The 25,479-nt window shown below is 49.2% G+C and overlaps 8 protein-coding genes across 8 annotated transcripts; 4 read left to right on the top strand and 4 right to left on the bottom strand.

Moving 5' to 3' along the window:
• Nucleotides 1–227: 227 nt before the first annotated feature.
• On the bottom strand, nt 228–2,443 carry BO79DRAFT_176077 (glycosyltransferase family 2 protein; the record flags this gene model as incomplete). Its single annotated transcript, XM_025679833.1, has 3 exons — nt 228–826; nt 1,028–2,140; nt 2,230–2,443. The coding sequence occupies 3 exons, from the start codon at nt 2,441–2,443 to the stop codon at nt 309–311; spliced, it is 1,845 nt and encodes a 614-aa protein (XP_025538010.1). The 3' UTR covers nt 228–308.
• Nucleotides 2,444–4,443: 2,000 nt separating this feature from the next.
• Nucleotides 4,444–6,059, top strand: BO79DRAFT_269589 (uncharacterized protein; the record flags this gene model as incomplete). Its single annotated transcript, XM_025687214.1, has 3 exons — nt 4,444–4,446; nt 4,570–5,461; nt 5,518–6,059. 3 exons carry the CDS (start codon nt 4,444–4,446, stop codon nt 6,057–6,059), a joined length of 1,437 nt encoding a protein of 478 aa, XP_025538011.1.
• Nucleotides 6,060–6,544: 485 nt separating this feature from the next.
• Nucleotides 6,545–8,215, bottom strand: BO79DRAFT_229944 (uncharacterized protein; the record flags this gene model as incomplete). Its single annotated transcript, XM_025684070.1, has 2 exons — nt 6,545–7,698; nt 8,161–8,215. 2 exons carry the CDS (start codon nt 8,213–8,215, stop codon nt 6,545–6,547), a joined length of 1,209 nt encoding a protein of 402 aa, XP_025538012.1.
• A 1,081-nt stretch (nt 8,216–9,296) lies between these two features.
• Nucleotides 9,297–10,505, bottom strand: BO79DRAFT_151906 (uncharacterized protein; the record flags this gene model as incomplete). The annotated part of the gene is made up of 1 exon (XM_025678669.1): nt 9,297–10,505. The coding sequence occupies one exon, from the start codon at nt 10,503–10,505 to the stop codon at nt 9,297–9,299; it is 1,209 nt and encodes a 402-aa protein (XP_025538013.1).
• A 1,751-nt stretch (nt 10,506–12,256) lies between these two features.
• Nucleotides 12,257–15,280, top strand: BO79DRAFT_151697 (NRPS-like enzyme; the record flags this gene model as incomplete). Its single annotated transcript, XM_025678657.1, has 1 exon — nt 12,257–15,280. One exon carries the CDS (start codon nt 12,257–12,259, stop codon nt 15,278–15,280), a length of 3,024 nt encoding a protein of 1,007 aa, XP_025538014.1.
• An 84-nt stretch (nt 15,281–15,364) lies between these two features.
• On the bottom strand, nt 15,365–17,484 carry BO79DRAFT_197815 (GMC family oxidoreductase). The gene is made up of 3 exons (XM_025681298.1): nt 15,855–17,484; nt 15,633–15,796; nt 15,365–15,570 (listed from the first exon to the last, which is right to left on the bottom strand). Exons 1-3 carry the CDS (start codon nt 17,389–17,391, stop codon nt 15,490–15,492), a joined length of 1,782 nt encoding a protein of 593 aa, XP_025538015.1. The 5' UTR covers nt 17,392–17,484; the 3' UTR covers nt 15,365–15,489.
• Nucleotides 17,485–18,371: 887 nt separating this feature from the next.
• Nucleotides 18,372–20,467, top strand: BO79DRAFT_197818 (catalase). The gene is made up of 7 exons (XM_025681299.1): nt 18,372–18,456; nt 18,504–18,633; nt 18,707–18,941; nt 19,020–19,112; nt 19,198–19,617; nt 19,694–19,778; nt 19,920–20,467. The coding sequence occupies exons 1-7, from the start codon at nt 18,426–18,428 to the stop codon at nt 20,393–20,395; spliced, it is 1,470 nt and encodes a 489-aa protein (XP_025538016.1). The 5' UTR covers nt 18,372–18,425; the 3' UTR covers nt 20,396–20,467.
• Nucleotides 20,468–22,416: 1,949 nt separating this feature from the next.
• BO79DRAFT_229949 (uncharacterized protein) lies at nt 22,417–25,122 on the top strand (the record flags this gene model as incomplete). The annotated part of the gene is made up of 9 exons (XM_025684071.1): nt 22,417–22,507; nt 22,555–22,589; nt 22,879–23,207; nt 23,248–23,354; nt 23,385–23,401; nt 23,514–23,916; nt 23,956–24,263; nt 24,337–24,458; nt 24,528–25,122. 9 exons carry the CDS (start codon nt 22,417–22,419, stop codon nt 25,120–25,122), a joined length of 2,007 nt encoding a protein of 668 aa, XP_025538017.1.
• Between the last annotated feature and the right edge of the window lie 357 nt (nt 25,123–25,479).

Consider the following 25,479-nt stretch of genomic DNA (forward strand, 5'->3'; position numbering starts at 1 on the left):
ACACTGTCTCGTCGCATGGGTGCTTAGATCGGTTTTGACTAAGATGAAATTGAATTGAAATATTGATCTATCTTATTGATCGGAATATTGAGCTCTCTGGCTATATCTACGAAGTATAGATTCATTGTTTTTCGATGGTGTATATAGTATCAAATGTGGATTAGACAGGCGGATCCTACCAGTTGTTGTTTGCTTCACATTGAACTCTTTCATGGGTCATTCATAAGCCTTGTCATATTCAAACCACCTAACACCACCACGTCTACTCACAATCTAATCTAGCAGCGCATCCAATCCATCTCTATCACTCACAACGCCAATCCACCCAACAACAACCCACCCAGAACCAACACAACCAACACGCACTGACGATAAAATCCGACCGGCGCTTCCCCACGCACCATAGCAGCTTGCTGGACCTCCGCACTCGGAAGCACCACACCAGTCTCCGACAATGCCAATCCAGCCTTCCGCTCCGGGTACCGCGGCGGGCTCAGCAGGTATGAGACGGGCGCCCAGTAACTGGCGATGGAGAGGTAGCAGATGTGAAGCATCGGGGGCCAGGCAATTGTGGTGAGCAAGCGGGATAGCAAACCAACGTCGGTACTTGTGATGGCCGAGTAAATCGAGTAGACGATGGATGCAATAGTGGCAAGCAGAATCACAACGCTGTATGCGATCCCGTTGTGCCACAGATTGTGGTAGAGCTTTTGGAGGGATGTCGGGGTCGCGCTGCGATTCCATGAGTTGGCGCTGCTGCCAGTCACGAAGGAGCCTTTTGGTCGGCTGGCTAGAAGGTGGAATCGAGCGACAGCGTGGATGTGTGCTGTTGTTGTTAGTTATGTCTTGAATCATAGTGGAAGGCAAGAGAGAGCTTCAATCTTCATGGAGGGATGCAATGTGAGGAAAATGTTAAAACAGAGTAGTGGCATTTAAATCCAGACCCCCTTCATGTCCATAATAGAACGGGCAACGACGATACGCGGGTGTAAAGCAGAAAAACAAAAACAAACGATGTGTAACTTACCTCCAGCCAGCCAGATATTTTCAAAACGAGAGAACGGAAAGCTTTCGAATCCCGTATGCGCACTCTGCAAAAGTACATACGCCCAGGTCATGGCAATATGGAGAACAGCCAAGAAAAACTGTGCTTTGGCCAGCAGTGGCGAAACGTCTGGGACCAGGTGACCCGACACCAGGAGCAATGGAACCATTGCAAACGTGATCAAACAGCCAACTGCCCCAGCCATGATGAAGACGCCATTCCATGCAATAGTCCACTGCAGTTTGCGGGGAAGCGTCTTGTTTGTGCGCGGCATCAACGCCCGAAGCTGTTGGGAGTGGCCAATGTGCCACCGGTTGCGCTGTGCAATGTGTCCATCTAAGGACGTCGGAACCAATCCATACTGTAGTGGCTCCTGGACTTGAATGGTGCGGTGGCCTAGACCCTTCAGAACAAGCGAGAGCTGCCAATCCTCGGAAAAGGAGTACGTTGGATATCCGCCGGCATCGATGATGGCTTGTCGCCGGAAAAGGGCTCCGGAGCCTGCATCCTGAGCAAGGCCCCGACGATCGAGCTCTGCATTTTCACATGTGTAGAAGTGAAGGCGTGACTGAGACAGGGGGTCACCTGATGGGAGGTTATAAAAGTACTGCCGGGTGGTGAGGAGCACTGCGTCCCGGGTCTGGAGGAGATGCGGCAACGTCGCCCTCAGAAAGTGAGGCATGGGGATGGAGTCTGCGTCAAAGATGGCACAGAACTCAGGTGGCGCCTTCTCTTGCAGGGTGAAGAGGGCGTAATTCATGTTACCAGCCTTGGCGAAGACTTTACCGGATTGCCTTCCCCGGGTGTGGTAGAAGAGGTGAGGCCATTCGGTGCGCAGTGATGCAATGGCAGACTCGAGCTCTGTGGAAGCACCGTCGTCCAGTACACGGACCCGAAAGCTGGAAGTTGGGTAGTCCATCGTACAGGCAGCGCGCACGGTGTCTAGGATGACGTCGACTGGCTCTCCACAGCAGGGCACCAGAATGTCCACCCGCGGTAGATCGTCGGTGCCGTGTAATCGCAATCTTTTGCGTGGTTGGCCATCCGATGCCGAACCACCTAACATGGTAAGAAGCTGATCATGGCGCCAAATGCCTGACAACATATTAGCTTGCGCGTCCTCGTTTGCTCAGGAAGGGGGCCGGGATGCCGAAACACGGCAGCTCACGGTGGTATAGACATACTGGCGAGGACGATCTCGACCAACAGAGTTAGCCATACTCGCCAATCTTGTTGCACGGCAGAGAAACACAGAGCTAGTCGAAGGACAAGATAAAAATTGAAGGTCCATGATGCCAGATGGGCTACGTAATAGAGCAAGCGCCGGTGCCGCTGTCCCGCGATAACGCGATGGTCAGGCGGGAGCTCCTGAATGTTGTAGAGCAGTTTAGACAGCATTTGTCGGAGCGGCGTGACGAAGGCCACGGTCAGCTGCAGACCCTGAAAACCAAAGCAGTTTACGATGCGTGGTCAGCTAGAGTGTTCCACCGAGTCTGACACTCTGCTGCTCAAACTGGCCAGGGTGCTTAGTAGCAGAGCATGGATCACCACACCACTGCAATGGCTGGTACTATGCACACAATACCCGTGAAATACAAACACACCCACAGCGCATGGTCGACGAGAAAAATGAGAGAAAGGAGAAAAGTCTCCAAGGGCATCACAGGCCGGGCTTTTTGTGCGGCCGCCCCCTTTTGCCTTGGGGTTCTAGAATTTACCACACGTGCTCCACTAATTCCCTAGTCGGGATGTCTGGTGATCTTGGACGGCGGAGTAGGAGATTCATCTTGTACACTTAGATTTGTTACTGGAGGCCTAAATAGTATTCTTAATTGACGACTTTCACATGATGTGCTTTCCATTCCCCTCTCATCTATCCCCTTGATCTTCTTACTTGCACGGAAAAACAGGGCTGCATTAAGCGATGGATTGCATGAGTGAGAGGATAAAAGTGCAGCCAGCATCTGGAGAGGAGGACCGTGCCCATCCAGGTCAGCCCGGTGCAGTCAAGTGCGTTGTGAATGAAAAGAGGTGGTGGTGGTGGTTGTGAAAGGTTGAAGCAGCAGGTATCCGTGAATTTTAGGCGGCAATCCGCTGTGAAGGCCAGTGATTGGGGCGCACAGTTCATTCGGCAGGGAGGGGGAGATGCATTGGCCAGACCGCCTCTTTGCAACCAATTGCCTGGCATCCTGTCATCTTCCGGGCCGACCCTGGAGAGCTCACTATCCATAGTTGAAGGAGGCTTCGCCCTCAATTAGTCTAGACTGCGACTGGTAGGGTTCTTTTTGCCGCCACTCTCCCCATCATCGGCACCCCGCGGGCTGCAGGGTGGGAGGGAAAACCTGATCAGTAATTCGATCCCATCGCCAGACAACAGGAACGAGAAGAGATTGACATGGAGCGGATGTGATGGATGATCGATCTCCTGTCAATTGCTTGTCAGATCAAGTCCCCGCTTAATTGGAACGGCCGGGGGAAATTGTTGCAGGGGTTCGTTCACCTCCAGGCTCAGGGCTGCTGCTTCGGTTTTGCGGTTCCGGGGACATCCGGCAGCGCGCCAGCCAATAGAAGGAAGGGTCGGGATGTGGACGATCCGGGATGTCGGGCAATCACGTGACTGGAATGAATAAGGTGTAGCTCAGTCTTTATTGCAGGGGGAAATAGCTACATACTATATAGCTAATGTATGTCTCCGAATTTAGTTTCTGAGATGTGGTTGTAAAACTAGAATATATTTCTACACAAAGCATTGATGACCGCCTCCACTGAACCCTTAACTGCTACCTCCAAAGGCTTGTTCTTAAGTGCCGGAGCGGCTTCTATCCCTAGCAAATGTGCTGTAGGCGATGAATTACATGCTTATCCTAACTACAGCATCTAGGGTACCATCACCTGCAACCTGTGGTCAGGACCGGTCTTAGACACAGCGCCTGACTAAACGTGACATATCTATTCATGAATTTTTGTATCTCTGTCGAGACAGAGTCTGGTACGATGGAAGAAAGAGCCATCAAATGGCCTGTCATACGGGAAGTTCCTTTGTTTGGGAACGTAAATGACGGATGAAACGGACCCTTCCTCACCAAGAAAGGATTATAGCCTGGAGACGTCGTGTAATTACTCCACTGACCCAGCGACATATAACAAAGATGTGCGCTTCAATAAACTTAAAACACCAACTGAACTAATATTAGGTGATGCCACTGCCTGTGATTACATTTGCCCCATCTTGAGTTTGCACATGGTCTGCGATCTTTTCCCCATTCGCCCTCCGCGACTCACTTTCCCGAGCCCTCAGTCTTCTGTGCAGCCTCTTTCGTCCTACTTATATCGCTTGCTACAAAACAGCCCCATTTTGGGCACGACCAAGAAGTCAGTCACATCTGTCTCTATCTACAATGGTAGGAACAAAGTCAACTAATAGGGGAAGAAATAATGCAAAGGTGACTACGAAGACCAAACTTACATCCCCGCTTTCTATCCCACAGCAAAATACAGATAAGATCCTAAAACCAGTCATCCAGAAACCTGCCTCCAGATCCCCTTCAGTCTCGCCATACAAGCTATACCCGGGCGCGAGTCAGTATCGGATAGCAAGAGCAAAACTGGACCCCTCCAGAATTCGAAGATCACCACGACTTCGGGCACTAAACCCTGCACAGGCTGAAGATGCTCATCCTTTCAAGAGCGCGGATGCCCATGATACCGAGATTGGAGTTATATCAACGACATTTAATGAGCTCAATGCGCTGAAGAAAGAGCTCCAGAGGGCCCAGGAGAAAATTCGACGGACGAAGGACAAGTGTCGCAAGTTGAAGGAACAACATCGAAGAATGGCTAAACAACACCAAAGAACAAAGAAACAGCGGCAAAGAAGGAGAGTGCAGGAGAATCGGAGAAAAAAAAAGTACCAAAAGGTCAGGGAACTATACCAGCATGCGAAACAAGGTCATCGCGACATGGAAGCCATAACGGCTGACACACTGCACAAATACGAGTACTTGGCCGCCCACCATGGTGACTGGGGCTGCATGTCAGACCAGAAGTATGAAGAAGCATTTTTTAGGATATTTCTCTCTTTGAAACATTGGGCTGAAAATCATGCTTATGAAGAAACCACGGTCTTGGAAAGCCTTCCAGAGAGCCACAAGCAAGACCTCGTCAAAAGCCTGGATGGCTACTGCGCTCAAGTCGACGTGAGCGAAATACTCTCTGGTGTCAAGATTGGTCGTGTATTTGGGTTTGAACTTGTCACCATGTTTCTTGTCAAAGATTGTCTTGAGCGGTTCTTCACAAATCCCTTCTGGTATATAGCCCCCCATCCAGGACAAGGTAGCGAGTACGACGAGGAAATCTTACCGAAGGCGACTCACTGTGGTACTGTGCTTAATGAATTACTCAAGGATTTTGACAATGGTAAGGCGGTCCCCTCTTCGCATTTAATTTCACTACTAACAGTCCATCTTGTATAGACGGCCAACGAGTGTTATTAGCTCAATCCTGGCGTCTATGGACAGCCCGCCTTTGCAATACAAAGGTAATGGATCGCCGAAATGACTTCGCCGAAAGAATGATGTCACGCCGAAAACTCATGGTCGAGGAAATGGTTGCGCAGGTTCTGAATAACGAGCTATTGAAACCGCTCCTTAGGCCCCCTGCGGATGGACAGAAGGCTGATATTGTCAAGAGAATACTGGATGCAGCATACCTTAAAGCCGCGGAGCTCTCTGTGCAGCTCTCGATGGATGATCATTACGTGGAATTTCGAGACTTGCGCAATATCGGACAGGTCTACGACCCTTCGAATACAGAAATCAAGTTAAATAACGCCTACTATGAGGAGGGAGATCACTTGCAAGGTCACCGGATATTGTGCATGCAATTCCCAGCCATTTATGTTTGTGGGGGGTTTGCCACTCCTGACTACCGAGAACTTATTTTCAAAGCGGATGTGTTCGTAGAAGAGGGAACTACATCTACGAATAAGGACTCAACTAACGGTGGGATGGATTAACTTCACAAGTCTTCCTAACAGAATTTTCGTTCATATTTCGACCTTTGCTCGCCTATATATTATGATAGCCCGGACGGCTCACATTGAATAGTTACTACGTCTCATATAACTCAAAATACAGTAACAGAGTTCTATTGCTATAGCCACTAGAGGTTCCCTTGTCAATCTTGCCGAGACTCCACCTGACTTTCTGACAATTACCACATCCAATATAGTAGGGTACTACTTTGCGACTTTCCACTCTAGATTACGGGTGTATGTGTAATGTTCGATATTCCGCTAGGCTGAGAAGAAGGTTCATGTGTGGTGCGGTGCTATAAGTCCTGGCATTGTTCTACGTGGTGGATTGTCACTTGACCTAATGACTATATAGCAGCTCAATATTGACAGAAATAATTCGGCATTTTAGAAACAGAACTTCCATGGTCTGTATACATAAAAATTGTACATCTATACTATCCAAAAGTGCTTCCCAGCTAATGAGGTCAGGCGTAGCACCCCCCAACCAGCCCGCTAAGATTTGTTGGTGATTCCGTATCAAGCATAGCCTCCCACAACAATTCGACTATCTCTTGCCGCGCCTTCTCATGTTTCCTAAAACATGCCAACCAAGGGGGACAATCCGTTGGCTCATCTCTTGCACTTATTCCAGTCTTCCCTTCCAATTGTGTCTCATTTTGGAGAGCAACCTCGCACCAGGCAATAATATACCTCAATTCGTCGAGATGCTCCTGATAACTTTCGACATTAAACTTATCAAGGTACTGAGCACGGGTACGAAGGCTCATATTACCGAGAAAACTTGGTAAACAGAGATTCTGGATGAATCTTTTCTCGTGGCAAGCTTTGTCATGGAAGAAAAAATCAATACACCACTGAATCATTGGGGTATTGTGCGGGGTGTCAAAGTCAATCTTGGCAGTCATAAGTTCTAGAACCTCCACCCAAATGGGAGTAAACTTAGTCCACTCACAGGCCTGCTCCCACACGCATTTGAATGAGCCTATATCGACCTTGCTACCACACTGGAGCAGATATTTGGCATTCGCTCCTTTGTGTGATCCTAGAGCCAGGTTCAACGGTGAGTATAAGTCATACCAACTTCGCGGAACATCGACATTCGGAACAAGGTCTAGACCAGGCATAATAACTTTGTCTGAACAACCACCGGTCCACCCTATTGCTCCTGCGTGTAGCAGGCTTGGTGCACGAGAGATTATCGCCTCCACGAGATCAGGAGTGCCTTCGGAAGCAGCATAATGTAGTATTGTTGCATCAGTAAAATCTGTGAAGCTTAGGCTTCCAGAGTAGGTGCTGTGCATGTTCATATAATTCTTCAAGACAAGGTCAGTCAAAGGGCTGAGGGTTCCGTGAAACCTGCATGATTCGATAACATGAGCGAGTGAAAAGGGTGTGGCACCAGCATCTAGGAGAGCCTCTGCCATTTGTGGACAGATATTCTCTGTAAAGCCCAACAAACTATCGAAAGTACCTGGCGGGCCGCCTCTAGTGCAAGGTAGTCCGGGGTCAGCACCGTTTTGCAGCAGGATTTTGACCATTTCGACGTCCTTGTAATATGTAGCTCTATCCAACAGTGAACTTGGACCGTCGTAATTGAATTTAACATCATCTTCATCACCTTCGTCAATTTCATCATTGCCGTCGCTGTCGTCGCTGTCGGTGCTGTTGTCGCTATCGGTACTGTTGACCTTGTTGTCCTTGTCATCACTTCCATCACTGTCAGGTAGGTATAGGTTAGGATCAAGACCTGCTGACAAGTATGATCTTAAACAGCTATTCCTTCCCTGCGAAATGACCACTTCAATTCGGGTCCTGGGCACATATATTATGAAGTTATATTTCCAGCGATCCATTTCCTTACTCCACAACGGGATCCCTGGCTGTTTAGGCCGGTTCAGCAGCCTCTTGATTGACCCAGCACCCAACTCAATCTTTTCCCCTCCCTTGTATGCGTCAACAGATGTATACTGTAAGGCATGCTCTGTCACCCGCTCAGTGCAGTTGCGACGGAGGATTAAGTTGAGCCTCTTGCAGGTCCCCGACAAGTGGACAACAGACCGGGTGTCCAAATATTGCACACATTCAAAAACCAGCTCGACAGGCAAATCTGAAAGATAATATCCGGGATATGACATTTTGACTGATAGAAGTGACGTCCAGAAGAGAGTGAAGGCTCAAATTGCAGGATTGATAGGTGAGTGGGTTTGTTATGGGCATCCGATGCAAGTGTTAAATGAAGCATCAAGTCAGTGCTTAAATAGAACATATTGCTCTTATTCGTGTGATAAATGATGCTTCAAAACTTGGAAGGAGTTCGTATCATGTTGGAGATTTCCTTTTGCAACAAGGTGGCTTCGTGGCTCTTTTTATGATATGGAAGGGTGGGTACAGGATCAGAATATTTATCCCTGTGTAATACCTTAACCTGTCTGACATACACAAAACAGATCGCGCAGACGAATAATAAAATTCAAGTAATAGCATAACAAACCGAGACCACATTACACCGTCTTCAAAGGCATGAGGATATCTTCCTTGTACAAAGTAAGAAACAGTTTTTCTGTGGGATAAGATGCTCTTTCATCACGTTCTCTCCCAAACACACAATGAAATCCAGTAAAGCAACCCTGTGGTCCCTGTTCTCTTTGTCCCAAACCTTTCCAGCTCGCCTCTCTTTGTTGCTCATGGCTGATCCCATTACTTCCTGTGAGTCATATGGCACAAAAGTCCATGTGTACGCTACTTTCCACAATCTGGCAAATGGGTGATCTACAAAAGAGATGTTGGTTGGCAAGATACCGAACCTTTGCCCTACTCAGTGCTAATATCTTTCAATCCAACAAATGGATATACCAAGCGGCGTGGACACCCGCGAAAGCGTTATAAGTGATACAGCCCCTGATGCTGCCGCCATCGACAATTACCGATCAGGATTGTATTACAAGGTGGATAACATTGAAGTAATTATACATTGTTAGTCAAAATCATCGTTTTTGCTTCGATGGAGGCTACTTAAGATTAAATTAACTCTACGCAAGAGGTTCTACATGATATTGGAAACGATAAATAAAGACAGCTGAATAACGTGACATCCGTAAAATGCATTGATAAAATTTCCATATACTACATCTATATCATTTTAGTCCAAAGACATTAGCCATATTGAGAGTTTTCCCAAAACTAACTGCCTGATTAACCGCAGATATCAGCAAGTCTCTATGGCACATCCACGGCAGCCTCATGCCTCAGTTGCAGGATCTCCTCGAGCCCTTTCACTTTTTGTTCAACATAGTCACGTTCTTTCGCTTTCTCAATTTCCCAGATTATCTCAAGGCTGATAGACGTATCTCTGGATACTCTTCGATCCAAAGCCTGCCACCAACTAGGCTTCGGCCGGTCAAGATCGTCCTCCAGCTTCCGAAGTTTTATTCTCGCTACAGTTAATCTCACTTCATATCTCCTGAAATCAAGCCTGCGCGCATAGAGCAACCGGCTACGCTGACTCATCTTCCGGAATAAAGCAGGCAGATATAAACTCCCATCCTCTGGATTTTCCCATTGAACGGACCACGACTCATCACGCAAAATCCTCTCAAGAGTCGAAGCGGCCTCCACGCTGTCAAGATCAAGCTTGCTTGCAATTCTCTGCACATAACCAACCCATAGAAGCTTCCATGCTCTCCATCCTGGACTTTCGTATGGAAATTTCACTCTATCCCCGCTGCGTCCCGTTTTGCATATATCGATAGCGTCTTCTAGGGAATAAAAGGTTGGCTTGCTTCCCATGTCGAGTAAGTACCCAACATTCATCGTGATACCACTAGAAATTGCTACGTCTAGGGCCGGTTGGTGTCTGACGGGGTATCTCGTCGAACTAAGAATTGCTTGGGCGTGTAATTGTTCTGGTGCATGGGAGAGTATAGTCTTCAACAGTTCACAATCGTTCCTCTCAGCAGCAATGTGGAGCAAAGATATGCGATGGATATCCAGTCCATTCCTGAGTGCAACCTCAAGAAGATGTGGGGCGTTTGGCATGCCACATAGTTGCCGAGCCACTATCGGTTCTGAAAAAATGACACCGCGTTCAAGGAATGATAACATCGTTTTTTCCCAATTGTCTACCGGCTTCTCCGTGTGGATGTATACCCCCACCTCATCCAACATAGACCATTCTGACGGGAGCTCCGGCCTTCGCCGGGGTTCGGCCCCCTTCTCGAATAGAAATTCAACCATATCAGAATAATTAGATATAGCGGCTATAAATAGTAGTGACCCCATTCCGTGTCCTGCTGATACAATATTGGGGTTAACGCCTGCATCGATATACGCCTCAAGAATTCTCTGGCGATTGTTCAGAACAACGGCTTGAATCCGAAGCAATATCTTTCTGAATGGGAGATCATCGGGGGTGGCCAATCTGCACATATCCCCAACGGGGCCAGGATTTCCGGAAAGTTTAGGGTAGCGAGATATCCAAGAGTTAACATAATACTCAAATTCTGTGGTTGCATGTTGAGATGCCGCCCAGGAATATCTCTCTCGTAGGAGCATCTTGAGACTTTTGCAAGTGCTTGATAAGTGGACGACGGATAAAGGGTCCAGCCATTGAGTAAGACGCAACAATATCTTGCGGGGAAGCATTCCCAGATGGCAGCTGGCTTCATGCATGGTAAACGTAGACTTAATTGATGCGAAGAAGTAGGTTAAATCTTTGTGGTGATGCTTCTGGGTAAGATGAACACAAGTTTGACAGCTAACGAGGACATAAGAAGAAGAGTATAAGAGCGTATTATATGTACATTGGCCTGCTCCTGACTATTTGCTTGAGCAGATATTGTATGGAGGAAATTACCTATGATGAATAGTGAAATAAACAGATCTCAAAGCCTGCTTTTGAATATAGGATAGCGTGCAGCCGCAGACAATAGCGTGCTCTTAGCAGCCGTGTAATGAAGAAGCCTCGTCTCATTCACACTTTTGTGGAATAAGCAGTGTAATCTTGGCAACAGAGGGATTATTTTACTTCTTTGTTCACCAAATGCCGTGTTGTTGAAAGTGTTGTCCGGGAAAAATCTATTTATTCTTGCACTGGCGCTTAGAAGAATAGCGCGGATTATGCATTACCCACAATCTTTCCTATGTGCGTAGTTTCTGTGTGTTCACTTTATCGACTCAGCCACGCCTCACATCAAAGGCATGTGGTCCTCTCCGTATCTGACTCCTCTTATTTCTTACTCTCAATGTGATAATTCAACGGATGTTTTGACCAAAGAATACTAACGGGCTGAATCGGCGCCCGGAAAACTTCAATCTGAACTCACATGAAATAAAGGCATGCTCCGCGGGTAATCGACCATCCCGAGGCCTAGTTGACGCCACATTAGGCCGGAATTCATGACGGAGAGATCACCCGCAACACCATCTATGGGGAAGAGCCGCAACAATTGCAAACCTGGTTGTAGTGAGTAGTTTTCAATGCTCAACTAAATATGAATTGGTAACCTTTCATGAGGCTTGCTCCCATCGCAGGTAATCAAGATCACAAGGGAACAACCGGTCACTGCACTGATTTTCTTGAGGAACACAGCAAAAGACAGTATTCCAACCTAACGTTAAATTTGCGATTTTGCGATGCAGCTTCCAAGTTGATTGCTACGTGACAAGTTCCTCCCGGGAAGAGAAACTCAATCCCTGTTGTTTCATGATTTTTTGCAACACAACCATGGTTCCGTACAAAGCCACAAAGGGGAATATGTCACCGGAATTAACGACCAAGTAAAGTTCAGCCACATCATTCTTCTTTTTTATGCATACCTTCCTCGTGGGGTATCGTTCTCGCCTATCAGTCTGACAACTGACGGTTATAGGGACAGCTACCTTGGAGAATTCACGATCTGTGCGCACCGATATTGTTTTGAGAGGCTGGAACTAATTCCAGTCAACTTTGAAATATGGTGAGCGTTCGGGAATCGTCACGATGCGCGCATGGCAAATCATCATGGTGATTTCATCTGATTGTACCTATCAATGAAGTGATGAAGGGTTTAAAATATGGCAGGACTGCATAAAAGAAATACATGTTCCACTAAAGCTATCCATCAGGCACATTCAAGATCTTTTGACTACTCTCTCAAGTTCGAAAGGGCCTTTGTACGGCCGACATACCGGGCAAAGTCATGGACTCTCTTTTCTCTCATAACGTCGCTATCGATCCGGGAGCTCTGGCAATAGATGATGGAGGACATCAATGGTCGTATTCAGACCTCGACCGTGAAGTCCAGCGTATCGCATCCCTTCTGAAGACCCTGGACCTACCTCCAGAGGAGCCCATTTGTATCTTGCAGGGTGCAGGCAGTGAGACCATCATTGCCCAGCTCGCCGTCATCCGGGCGGGCTTGACATGCGTTCCCCTCGAGCCTTCGATTCCAACTAGTCGCTTGATGAACCTCCTGAAAGATGTCGGAACACAGTACATTCTATCTAACCATACTTTGGACATTGACAATGATATGGTCATTATCCCCATTAGTGGCGAATACCACCCACTTACGAAAGCAGTCCGACCGGAGACAGCCAGTGTTAAGCGTGTGCAACTGAAAGGTCTGCCCAACTGTGATTATCGAAGTCATATCCTGTATACATCAGGGTCCAGTGGAAAGCCAAAAGCTGTTCAGATTCCAGAGAGTGGCATCCTCCACCTTATGTTCAAAAGTCCTGCCACGCCGCTTCTGCCATCGGACCGTGTGAGCCTATTTAACAATCCGGGCTTCGATATGTCAGTTTTTGAAATATTCGTCGCTCTAATGTCAGGCTCCACGCTGGTCACAGTGCCCCGGCCGGTGATCACGGATCCGTTGGAAGCTAAGAGTTTCATCACGCAGAAAAATATCTCTGTCTTTTTCCTAACTACTTCACTCTTCTCAATAATTGCACAAGCATGTCCCAGTGCGTTTACTGGTTTGAGACATGTCCTCATTGCTGGTGAAATAGCCAATATGACCAGCATGAAGGCTGTCCTTGAATCGCCTAATCCACCTCAACATCTGTGGAATGCATATGGCCCCACTGAAACGACGATCGTGTCAACAATGCATTCAGTTACGGCAGATGATTTGCGCTACGACAGCATCAGCATCGGTACGCCATTCGGCGATACAAGGCTTTTCCTTGCTGATGAAAACCTCAATATCATAACCGAGCAGGGAAGCATCGGCGAGATACTCCTGGGCGGACCTGGACTGACAGCAGGATATATCGGACGCCCTAAAGAAAATGAGGACAGATTTTTCGTCGATAAAGCAGGGTACCGACTCTACCGAACCGGTGACTTTGCCAAGTGGCGTCCCGACGATCCAACTTTGCTCGAGTTCATCGGTCGTGTAGACCTGCAGGTTAAGCAGTGCGGTTTTCGCGTCGAACTTGGCGAGATCGAGCAGTCATTCCTTGGTAGTAACCGGCTACTAGCCGCGACGGTGTGTCAAATTCAGCCAGAAACTGCCGAAGATGAACCCTTTCTCGTTGCATTTCTCATTCCGGCTGTTGCTAGTACTTTTCAAGCTACAGACATGCTGGAGTTCATTAAGCAAAAGGCACCAGTTTACGCTGTGCCGCGGGATATTGTCTTCTGTCCACACTACCCCCTAACAGACCATGGCAAGGTTGATCGCAAGGCATTAGCGAGGCAGTATGCCAGTCACTGTACCAAGATTCAGGAAATTCTACCAACGATTGAAGACCCATCCACCACAACCAACATCCTCCGAAATATCTGGACCTCCGTTCTCGGCCAACAGCTAATCAACGACGAAGACAATTTCTTCTCCACTCTTCGAGGATCGTCCCTTCAAGCGGCTGCTATGATCTCCAGAACCAGGAGGCAATTCGGAAACACCGTCTCCATGCGCACATTGTACGAAAATCCCCGACTAACGGACCTAGCCAACCGCATCGACAACTCCATTCAGGACAACAACCCCAACGACCTCGACCGCTGGATGACAGACGCCCACACAGCCGACGATCTCTATACCGTCCCCAACTGGCAAGCCGCCGGAGAAGGCCGCATCTTTCTCACAGGCGCGACAGGGTTCGTAGGCGCCCACTTCCTTAGCCGCTGTCTCGCAATGCCCACCGTCAAGGAAGTCGTCTGTCTAGTGCGAGGAAAATTCGGCATCTCAGCCAGCGAAAGGGTCCAATCAGTCCTGGAACGCTACAACCTCTGGGACAAGACCTCACACTGCATCCACAAACTCACCGTCCTTAACGGCGACATCACCATGAGACATCTCGGTCTAACTGAGGACATGTTCACCTGGCTGACCAACTGGGCCAGCGTGGTCTTCCACCTCGCCGCAAAAGTCAACTATCTGGAACCATATGCCGCGCACTACGACGCTAATGTCCTCGGAACCCGCCACGTCATGCAAGTGGCTACCTCCGGTCGCCGCAAGGCGTTCATGTACATGTCTAGTATTGACGTCTTCGGGCCAACCGGCCACGTCCTAGGCACGGAGAAGGTCCTCGAGGACGGTCCGCTGGAGCCGCATCTCCATGCACTGAAGTATGAGCTCGGCTATGCGGCTACGAAATGGGTCTCGGAGATGATGGTTCGTCGGGCGCGCGATCAGGGTCTGGCAGCTATGATTTTCCGCCCGGGGTTTATTCTAGGCGATTTCGAGCAGGGATGTGGGAATCCGGATGATTTCTTCGCTCGGTTCGTCATGGGATGTATCCAGGTTGGTGCGTTTCCGCATCTTCCTAATCAGCGCATGGAGTATGTGTCTGCGGATTATGTGTGTGATGCGGTGCTGCATATCGCTGCTAATAATGGCAATCTCGGGAAGACGTACAACCTCGTTTCTCCTGATGAGGCGGACTCGATCGATCTTGAAGAGACGTTCCGGATTATGAACCAGGCAGGGTATCCGCTTGAACTTGTGGAATACTGGGACTGGGTGTGTTTGCTACAGGAAAGGGGCGGTCCTGATAACCCGTTGATGCCGTTGATGTCTCTGTTGCAGGAGACAGTGCAGGATGGATTGTCGTGGTTGGAGATGCATAAGAATACGACGCGTTATGATTGTTCCAATACGGTTGCGGCGTTGAGGGATGCGCAGGGGATCAGATATGTGCCGTTTGATGTGGGGATGTTGACCAGTTTGCTGGGTTTTTGGGCTCAAAAGGGATTCTATCGGGTGTGATTATGCGCTCTTTTTCTTGTATATGCACTATTTACATTTTTAGATTTATAGAGTAGAGCATGGTTCATGTGCATGAAGACTGGTTCAGCACGAGATGAATTCATAAAGCAGAGACTAAAGAACAATGCAGAAAGCTAACATGTCACCAATATCCAGTCATACAATCTCCCAAACCCCCAAGGAAATCCATATCCTACCACTCTAAGCACTTACAACCGACTCGGGACAAAGTACGGGATGTTCTTCGACTCGTACAGATCCTTGTGGTCGGCCTTGATGATATCCGCTCCCTAGGTGCTCGTTAGTCCTCATATCACAAAATAAGTGTTTCATGAGAGGAATGATCACTAACCTTTTCGCCAATCATGTACACGGAATTCTGGATTCGGCAGTCCGGAATCACAGGGATGATGGAGGCATCTGCAATGCGGAGATTGCGCACTCCGTGCACGCGGAGCTTCGAGTCGACCACACCCTGGTGGATGCTCTTGGAGAGACGGGCAGTGCCGCATGGGTCTAACATGCCATCATTAGTAATCACGGTTAATAGGAACGAAGTACTGTTGAGACTTACGGAATCCAGTCTGGCTGCGATCCAAAACAGCGCGCTTCATCTCGTCATCCGACTGAAGAGGCATCTTCCATGGGTACTCCGACAGGACGATATCCTTGAAGCCGGCGCCGCTGGTCAGGAGGTCATAGGTCCATCTAACACCCTCGCGCATAGCCAGGATATCGAGGTCATTGCCGAAGAAGTTGAGGTTGATGTTAGGTTGCACCAACGGGTTCGAGTTGTTGAGCGTCACCTCGCCCTCTGACAAGGGGCGCAGCAAATCGACAATTACAGTCATGTGATTGCCCTCTTCCGGGACGGGATAGTGCCATTGGAAGGCAGTGCTGAACATGCCGACGAAGTCGAGCTCGAAATGAGGTTGTCCTGAGGGTCCGAAGGGGTCCAGTCCGCCGTTGGCCGCCTTGGCTTCGCGGTAGGCGGGGTATTTCTCGAGACGTTGGTCGATGCGAGGGAAGCCGACGAGCTCCAAGAGTCCGGAGCTGATGGGTCCGGTCTTGTCTTTCTTGTACTGGGCGATGGCTGCGTTGTTGGTGGGGCCGGGGCGGAGAATGTGGTCTTCCAGACCGTAGCCGTCCTTGAGGCGGAGGACGAAGGGTACGATGGGGTGGTCGAGAAGATGCTGGCCGACGTGGGGAGATTCGACGATGGGAGTGATGTTGTGTTTGGCTAGCTCTGCGGCGGGACCGATACCACTCAGCATCAGGAGCTTGGGGGTCTCGAATACACCCTGGGAGAGGATCACTTCGCGACTGGCGTAGACGCTGATCTCGGTGTTGTAGGCTTCACTGACGACGGTCACTCCGGAGCAGACACGAGTGACGGGGTCGATGATCAGCTGCTTCGAGTGGGCTCCGTAGAGGATGGTCACGTTAGGCTTATCCTTCAGGTAGAGGAAGCTGCCTTGGCGCTGGCCGTTATAGATGGTGTCCACGCAGTGGGTAAGACCGCGCATCTCACCGGAGTAGATATCCTCGGTCAGCTTCTCGCCCTTGGAGACCCACGCTTGGGTCAGTGCGTCACGGAAGGGTTGCATTTCGGGGACCAAGTCGGCATGGGCGATCTGGACGGGGCCTCCGGTTCCGATCTTGCTTAGCTCGGTCGGGTAGAGCTTCTCATCATCATGATAGGTTGCGCACTTGCGGAGATACTCGACGCAGTTATCCCAAGTCCAGTCGTGGCCGCCAAAGGCCTCCCAGTCATCAAAGGTGGGCTTAGAGCCGGGAATCCAGGTGAAGTAATTGGCACAAGAACTTCCACCCAGCGCCTTACCACGAGTGTTAGGCTTTTCGACACGCTCGTAGTCGTCGCGCTTGATCATAGTGGTCTTGTAGGCCCAGTCATACTTGCTTCCTCGGAGGTTGAAGGCCTTGGAGGGAGTGGTGATTTCGTCGACCTGGTCAGGGTTGGGAATACCGGCTTCGACGACCAGGACGCGAACATTGGGGTTTTCAGCGAGGCGACCAGCTACTGCATTGCCTGCTGTGCCACCACCGACGACGATGAAGTCGTATTCGTTGCCGTTGGATACCATTGCCATGATGATGGATTGGGATCAGAAAGATGAGATAGATGATGTTTTATATGAGAGATTGTAGGAAAGAGTAGTAGAGATGCGATGAGATGAACTGTGATGATGCTGACGGAAAGAGAGCATCAACAAGCGATGCATCTATTGTATTTATATTCATCATCTTCGATCTTTTCATCGATGAAACTTTTTCTATGTCTGCCGACATCCGAGTCATCGCCGTATAGTCGAAAAACATGCAGCTTTGGTGCCTGAGAGGGCTTAGTGGATTCGGCAGCGCCCGGTGAGGGGAGGCCCACCGTTCTACTGTAGCTGCGATGGCATTGTAGATCTGATCTCCAAAGGTCTAGGCGTTAAATCGTGTTTTGCTTGATCGATATTTTTTTTTTTTTTTTACCCCTCATGCGGGGACAATTCAAAGCAAGTTGAGTAGGGATAGTTCTACTATGAGGGTAAAATAGCTGAACCCTGACCGGCAATGCGGCATCCACGGGACGAAGCTGTCAAGGTGTCAACTGGCATCACCACGCCATATGCTTCCCATCCATGGTTATACGGTGTCAGATTATTCGAATGACATCTTCGAGACTATTAGCCACTGCGGTCCTCATTGCAATGACAGCATTGGAGAACAAGGAGAGGGGAAGAAAAGCCTCTGAGGGGAAAACAAAACACATGCGAGGGGGAAACTCGGCCACCGGTCGGCAATGGCTCGGTCCGGGATTCGGCATTGGCTCGGTCACCACCAGCTGCAAAAAATACTCCTCAGTTTGGCCGGAAATAGATTCCTTGTCTTATACTTCCCCTCACCACTGTGTACACCGAGATACTCTGGCATTGAATTGGAGAATTGACTCGCATTGAGCGATTCAAGATGTCTATGTTGGCTGATTCACCATGGACGTCACACTCCGCGGCTGCTGGCAATATATATACGGGGTTACCAGGAACTGCTGGTCAAACAGATCAAGCACCTCAAGAATCATTATCAGCCTTTATATTTGAGCTTCAACGATAGTAGTCTGTCGAAACACCCTTTCATCATGTCCAGACCTGTTTATACCCTGGCAGAAGGTCCCTTCCTCGATCCTACACCCAGTTCCATATTCTGACTCTGTTAGGCCAACCCATCCCTGACCCCTCCGTGAGCACTACGCTGCCCACAATTGGCGGTGGAGGCATCACAACCCTAGGAGACACTCTTCTCCTCGAGACTCTGGCTCACTTCAACCGTGAGCGGATCCCAGAAAGGTACCTGTTCCCTTCCTCCACCATCAACCCCCCTTTTCAGACCATCCTCATCTAACCAACCAAACCTCTGCAGGGTCGTCCACGCGAAAGCAGCCGGCGCATGGGGAGAATTCGAAGTGACAAACGACGTATCTTCGCTAACCTCCGCTAAGTTCCTCAACGGTATTGGAAAGAAAACCCCCGTTTTGTTTCGACTCAGCACGACGGGTGGTGAAAAGGGTAGTGCGGATACTGTGCGAGATGTGCGTGGATTTTCAGTCAAGTTCTTCACCGAAGAGGGGAACCATGATATTGTGGGAAACCATATCGTATGTATACCTACCTACCATTCTTTATGTACTGGAAGGAAGGTTTCTAAGGACTTGTGTGCTAAATGAGGCCAATAGCCTGTCTTCTTCGTCCGAGACCCTATCCGCTTCCCTTCCCTGAACAGAAGCCATAAACGGCACCCTGCCACGAATCGTCCAGATTGGACCATGGTATGTCCCTCACCCTCTGGCCATATATTTGCTATCCTACCTACCACATAGTATACTAACCAACTCACCTTCTGGGGTGACACAGTTCTGGGACTTCCACACCAACCAACCCGAAAGCGTCCACGCATTGCTCCATCTCTTCGGCTCTCGAGGCATTCCAGGCTCCATTCGATCCGTCACTGGCTTCGGCGTACACACATTCAAGCTCTTATCCCCCGATGGCACCTTCCGGTACTGCAAGTTCCATTTCCGGCCTGAGCTCGATGGAAAATATTTCTCCGGACAAGAAGCCGCCCGGATGGCTGGGGTGGATGCTGATTTCCATAACTTGGATTTGTGGGATGCTATTGCACGGGGACAGTATCCTGTTTGGAAGCTGTGTGTGCAGGTTATGGAGCCTGAGAGGGCGGAAGAATTCGGACGGGGACTATTTGATATCACAAAGGTTCGGTCGCATAAGGAGTTCCCACTCATTGAAGTGGGCAAGATGACCTTGAATAAGAATGTGAGTTCTGTCTGTTTGCTATTTGGTGGCAGGGTTTTGGGAATGGGTGGAGTGTCGTGTGCTAACATAGTAACAGCCCGGAAATTACTTTGCCGAAATTGAACAGGCGGCGTTCTCGCCATCCAATATGGTGCCTGGGATTGCTAGCACGCCCGATCCCAGTAAGTTTGCATTGCGTCCTTGCTGTTTTGCGTTTGATTGATTGAAATTCTGTGTTGTTGGCCATGTCTCTCTCCCTTGGTTCATGCATACCAATCTTGCGAGGTTGTGTAACATGCACTGATATCCCTGGCTTTATGTAGTGTTACAAGCCCGCATGTTTGCCTACCCCGACGCTCAGCGCTACCGCCTTGGGGTTAATTACACCCAGCTCCCGCCCAATCGCGCTGTCTGTCCTGTCTACGCGCCGTTTGAGAGGGATGGCTTTGCCACAGTGACGAAGAACTATGGCGGGGATCCGAATTATGTGCGCAGCTCGCTTTCTCCCGGGATTGTGAGTCGAACTACCGCCCAGGTACGGCACGATGAGCGGATTCTATCGTTCGCGTTGGGTCAGAATGAGATCCCAGTGGATGAAGAAGATTTTGTACAGCCACGGGACCTCTGGAATAAGGTCTTTGATGAGACAGAAAGGCGAAAGTGGGTTGCAAATCTGGCTGAGACGCTGACTGGGGTTCCTGAGCCGCTGAAGGAGGCTGTGTTGAATATGTTTGGCAGAGTCGATGGTCGGTTGAGGGAGATGTTAGGGGCAAAGGTCAGGGACATTTCGCGACTGTAGAGGTGAAAGGGTCATTATATTTGTGGATGTATGGGTTGCTGAGAATTCAAGGCAAGGGAAAATTGTATGTTGGATGGCTATCTATTCCTATTTCCAAAGTCTTGTTAGCGTCTAATCTGAAATCTGATAAGGATCTAGGCCCAAGGCCAACTGCAGTAAAATTGCACATGGAAATTTGTTTCTGGTCTGTGAGGTTAAGCACGGTTAACCGGAAAAGGGTTTCTGTTAATCCCCCGTCTTTCAGAGCCACCCTAGAAAGCCTGGAAATCGCTTTGCTCTTGTTATGTGTCGGTGGCTGCTCGACAAATGCAAGAACTTGGCATGGAAAGACTGGGATAGAGTCTCCCAAGTCATGGGAAAGGAATCCACTTTGGAACTTGCCTGTTACTCAGCAGCGAGAGTCCGTGAGCACCCCACATGGTCTGATAGATTTCCTGGTTGCATATTTTCTGGCCTGATGACCCCCATGGGACGGCACGGTAAGCGCCCAAATAACAATGTGCACGAAGCCCCCAACAGGACTGCGGGGCAAACTGAAGTGACAGGTCCGACGGCCAGATCCGCAGTTCCGTCGGTGCAGAACTCATACGTGCTCGGTTGGTGATCTAGGGAATAAATATGGAGGTGATAAGCGAGGTGGGACTGGAGATGTTGGAGACGAGGATAACCGACGTGACCTTCGCGCTGGTACCGACGTTTAGCCGTATTTGGCTTTGCTGGTAGGATTGCAGACCATTATTAGTGCTTGAGCATTACAGGGACTAATTTGGTGGAGGAACGTAAGGGAGTCTCTTGCATATGCTAAGACGAAGCTGCTGCCGGGGTTTGACTATTTGGCTGTCGTGCGAGTCGATCGTCGTTGAATTGGGTTTGACCAGATACTTAAGATAAGCGGATTCAAATCAAACTGATGTGCATACTTTCAGAGCCAAGTTTCTCGGGTATGAAGGTTTTATCGTCTAACACAACTCAATAATCCTAGTGATAGACAAAGAGGTATTTGGAGAAGCTGAAATAAGCGGAACCCTTTTCCCTGACGGGCAGGTCCCACGACTACAACTAGTGGCTTTGCGAACCATGGGTCTAGGGCCATTGAAGTTCCACTGATGGCACAGCAGTGGCACAACGGTTAACTAACCAGCTGCAGAAAATCTCTGAATCAGACGGGAGCCCTCCTTTTTTGTCATGTTGGGGTCTTTTTCTTTCTGTATTAGTTGCGATACAGCCTTTGGAAGAAGTTATGTAAGGGCGATGTTATACACATTGAAGCATGGACCATAACAGTCTGCGTGCATGAAAATCCTTTTGCAAAACACCCATGCCGGATAGGCTTGGGCAAGAGCAGTAACCATAACAAGACCCTGCTATTGTTGAAACAATTAAGGTTGGAATATGACAGCTCATGAGAGACCAGCAGATATAATTAGGGCCAAAGAGTTAGCTCATTTCGATCGGAAATTCGCCCAGCCTCATAATCACGCAATTAGTCGTGCAATTGGAGGAAATCGGAATAATGGCGCAGGGTAGATTAAGCGAGCTCTCTAGTACGATTCCAACCGAGTAGCTAGTGCACCATCTCCGGCTATTGGCGATGGGCTGTCTATAGCTCGGATTCTAATTATTTAGGCTCATGCGTTTTTAGCATACTATGGTCTTCACCGCAAAAGACCCTCATCGGTAGAAGGGAACATTCTTTGAAGTGTTTACGAGGCAGGAAAGTTTGGTGACGAGAGCTGAATAGCATCCTGGATAGCTGGAAAGAGAAGAAAAAGGTGGGACTGTGTCGGATGGCAGTCGGGATTCTCTCGGTCAACTCTCGTACCTTTTGCAACATAAAAGGCCTTCCGTGGAACCCTGGAATGGCGGAACATGATCGCAATTAAGTAACCAATACATAACAGATACGTACATGGGCTTTGACCGTTTAACTGCAAATGTTGGTTGGGTTTGAAAGGGAAGAGCGCCCTTCGATAAGCGCGTGCCACGACTTTCCGGCAATCTCGACACAACATGTGAAATGGATGGCAACAACAAATATCTGGGGCTACGGATACTATTTCCGCCAGGAGGATTTGAGGGACGAGCAGTGTGACCTTGGTTCGCCTTGGTTTGGTGAGACATAGCTCTTTCGCGTCCATATACAGTCCTTTGCTAACTAGATAGCGGCCACGGAAGCGCATGGAACGCAATCGTGGTACCGCTAGACCCCAACATCTTCTAAGCTCCATGCTTCTCCAGCCATATACTCCTTGACCACTGCGCCAGACACTCGAGCACGCGGTCCTTACATATACCAGATGCTGCCCGAGACAAGATGATCTACGGAGCCGGACTCATGGGACCCAGCTGAAGTTTACATCTGGATCTGGTAGGGCCCAACGCAATGGAACTGGAGGTACAGAAAGCATCCGGGACCGGACCGTCACTGGACCCAGATCCCATTACCCAATAGGGTAACAGTATTCGGCCAATCAGAGCCCCAGTGTATGGCTCTAGGACTAGTCCGAGTGGTGAGGGTTGACTGGTGCGAACTCTTGAAGCCCCTCTCTAAGGCTGCAAAGGGACCCCCTCCCCGTCAGCTTGATCGTGAGACCCCAACAGCTGCATGTAATATGATCTTTTTGACCTTTCATTTTCCCATTCTCAGACGATCTGCCGGCCAAGAAAGACTAGTAAGTGTCCATCCCGCACTAATTTTGGTCATTAAGCGCGTCCACATAACCGGGGGATGGTTGTCACCATATCTGAGCCCGGCCACCCAAGCCACGACAGTGTCCACTACGGGAAAAAAAGGGCAGGAGAGCATGCAGCAGTACCTTAGGGTACCCTAATAATGTTTACTTCCGTTTCAGCTGCACAGGGATTCGGGCAGCATCCGATCCCCGGTCCACGAGAGATGGGCACGTAGTGTCGTTCACTGCTGTTAAATCCAGATCAAACCACGTCACCCCGTGCATTCGTTAATCCCGCCTCTACCCCCTTGTCAAAGCCTCAAGCCAACTCCCAGTCACCTATCAACCTCGATTATGCCGGGAAAGCGACCTTCAGACACAGCCTCCTCCTAGATTTATCTGGTTCTTACAGCAACCCGTTATCAGCTCCACACGGCATGACCTAGATACCCATCGATAGCGCCACCATGAGCGAAGACCAAGACTCAGATTCAGCAACAACCGATTACCAGTTTGTATTCGGTACAGACCAGCCAGGCGCCCGCAGCCATGCGATGCGACAGTTCTGGAGGCGGAGGCACCAGGCCCTCCAAAGTTCCCCCCAGACAACTCGACCTCAGCTTAGGACACTACTTCCGAAGGACTATAGCTCAGAGAGCACAGGATATCAGCAGGATGCATCACAAGGTCAGACCCCCGATCCACCAGAGGGTGAAGGTCAACCAAGCTCCGCCAACGCGAGAATTCCAGCTCCAAACGAGCACCGGCAGGAGTCCTCGATCGTTCAAGGGCCGGGCCCCAGATTCCCGATAGATCTGTCCGCGAAAGACCAAGAAATCTTCTCTTCATGTGAGTACAATGCAGATAAAGACGATACTCACCAGGCAGCTGATGTTAAACTCTGTTTAGGGCTCGATCTACATGCTAGTTTTGGCCCCGGCTTGTCACAGAGTACCGGATTTGACCCCGTACGTGATGTCTGGTTGCCTTTGGATCTATCCAATAGTGCCTCGTTTTGCGCCCTGATGGCTCATGCGGCAGCTCATGTCGCCCACCGTCAAGGCCAGACAAAGTCGATAGAATCAGAAAAGTTCAGGACCCTGGCTGTGGGCATCATCGCGAAATGGCTGGCCGATGAAAGAAGATCGACACAGGATGATACGATTACGGCTATTGCACGCCTCCTAATGTTCGAGGTGAGTATTTTCAGATTAGAACCTTCATTGCAACATCCAAAATCCTCAGCTGAGTTCACCGTCTACGAACCAGAAATACTGGGCCATCGATGACCAATGGCGTGCCCATAAAAATGGCCTTGTCAGCGTTATCAATGCAAGGGGTGGGGTAGAGAGTTTTCGGTCAAGCTGGCGTCTTCATATGGTTCTCTTCCTGTGAGTATTCATGATGTTCATACTAATACCTACAGCCTTTGTTTGCTAATGTAAATTTGGAATACATAGGGCGTTCTCTCTGGCAGAGCCGTCAAGAAGTTCATCCCCAGCGCATGTCTGGGAAATCTCAGAGTACTTTGTCCCCGCTACCGTGCATCCAGCATTCGAACTTCGACTACACCAGGGTAACCCAAAGGCCTCCCAAGGGCTGATCGCCTACTCTGATATCCACGAAACGATAACATTTCTGGCGAGTTCCTCAAACTTATCGGCAGACGCATCGCCGAATGTCCAAGATCACACACTCCTCTGCTTGTTTATACTTGCCGTGATATTTCAAGAATCACTCTACTCATCATCGCCAGAATTTGGTCACTCCTTCACCGACAAGTTGCCAGTACTAAACGAAGCTCTGTCTAAGAGCAAGACTATTTTGAAACGCTCCTCGCAGGAGCTATATGAGTTTCTGATGGAGGATCATTTCAATCTCCTGCTCAGCCCCTCAGCTCGCAGCTTCATCACAAAGGTGGCCCAGAACCTGGTATATTTGAACGAGTCCGCACAGGCAGCTGTCGCAAAATGCCTTCTCAATAAACTTCTCTGGCAGAGCCAAGACGTGAAGGCTGATTCACATCTCCAAAGTGATGGAACGCGTTCAATATAAGTTGAGCGAATGGCACTCAATTTTACTGTCCAGGAGGCTATCTAGCAGCTCCACGCTAAATGTGATGTCTGTACTACATAGTATAGACAGCTGCTAGCAGATAACTTCTCGTTACATCTTTCTCGATCCGCACTCCACTCTCCATCAGGTAAGGCCGTCATAACCATGACATCAACGTACATATCACCCAGGGAATAACAGGCCCTCAATAGTGAATATTCCCTATATACTACCACACTGCGTGTCAAACGATGGCATCTTTGCTTGTAATAAGCAATATCGTAGCAAATCACTACCTCGCACACGTACTCTGTTAATTTGCTGAACTCACCCCTACATCGGCGAGATCTCCACATC

This window comes from Aspergillus costaricaensis, assembly GCF_003184835.1.
Source record: "Aspergillus costaricaensis CBS 115574 unplaced genomic scaffold BO79scaffold_22, whole genome shotgun sequence".
Classification (NCBI taxonomy): Eukaryota; Fungi; Ascomycota; class Eurotiomycetes; order Eurotiales; family Aspergillaceae; genus Aspergillus; species Aspergillus costaricensis.

Coding starts and splice junctions, on each gene's coding strand:
- BO79DRAFT_197815 (XM_025681298.1), bottom strand. CDS start 17,391: ATGGCAATGGTATCCAACGGCAACGAATACGACTTCATCGTCGTCGGT. Junction 15,797..15,854: donor TCGCAGCCAGACTGGATTCC/GTAAGTCTCAAC, acceptor ATGGCATGTTAG/ACCCATGCGGCACTGCCCGT. Junction 15,571..15,632: donor TGTACATGATTGGCGAAAAG/GTTAGTGATCAT, acceptor ACGAGCACCTAG/GGAGCGGATATCATCAAGGC.
- BO79DRAFT_197818 (XM_025681299.1), top strand. CDS start 18,426: ATGTCCAGACCTGTTTATACCCTGGCAGAAG. Junction 18,457..18,503: donor TGTTTATACCCTGGCAGAAG/GTCCCTTCCTCG, acceptor TGACTCTGTTAG/GCCAACCCATCCCTGACCCC. Junction 19,779..19,919: donor TGCTAGCACGCCCGATCCCA/GTAAGTTTGCAT, acceptor GGCTTTATGTAG/TGTTACAAGCCCGCATGTTT.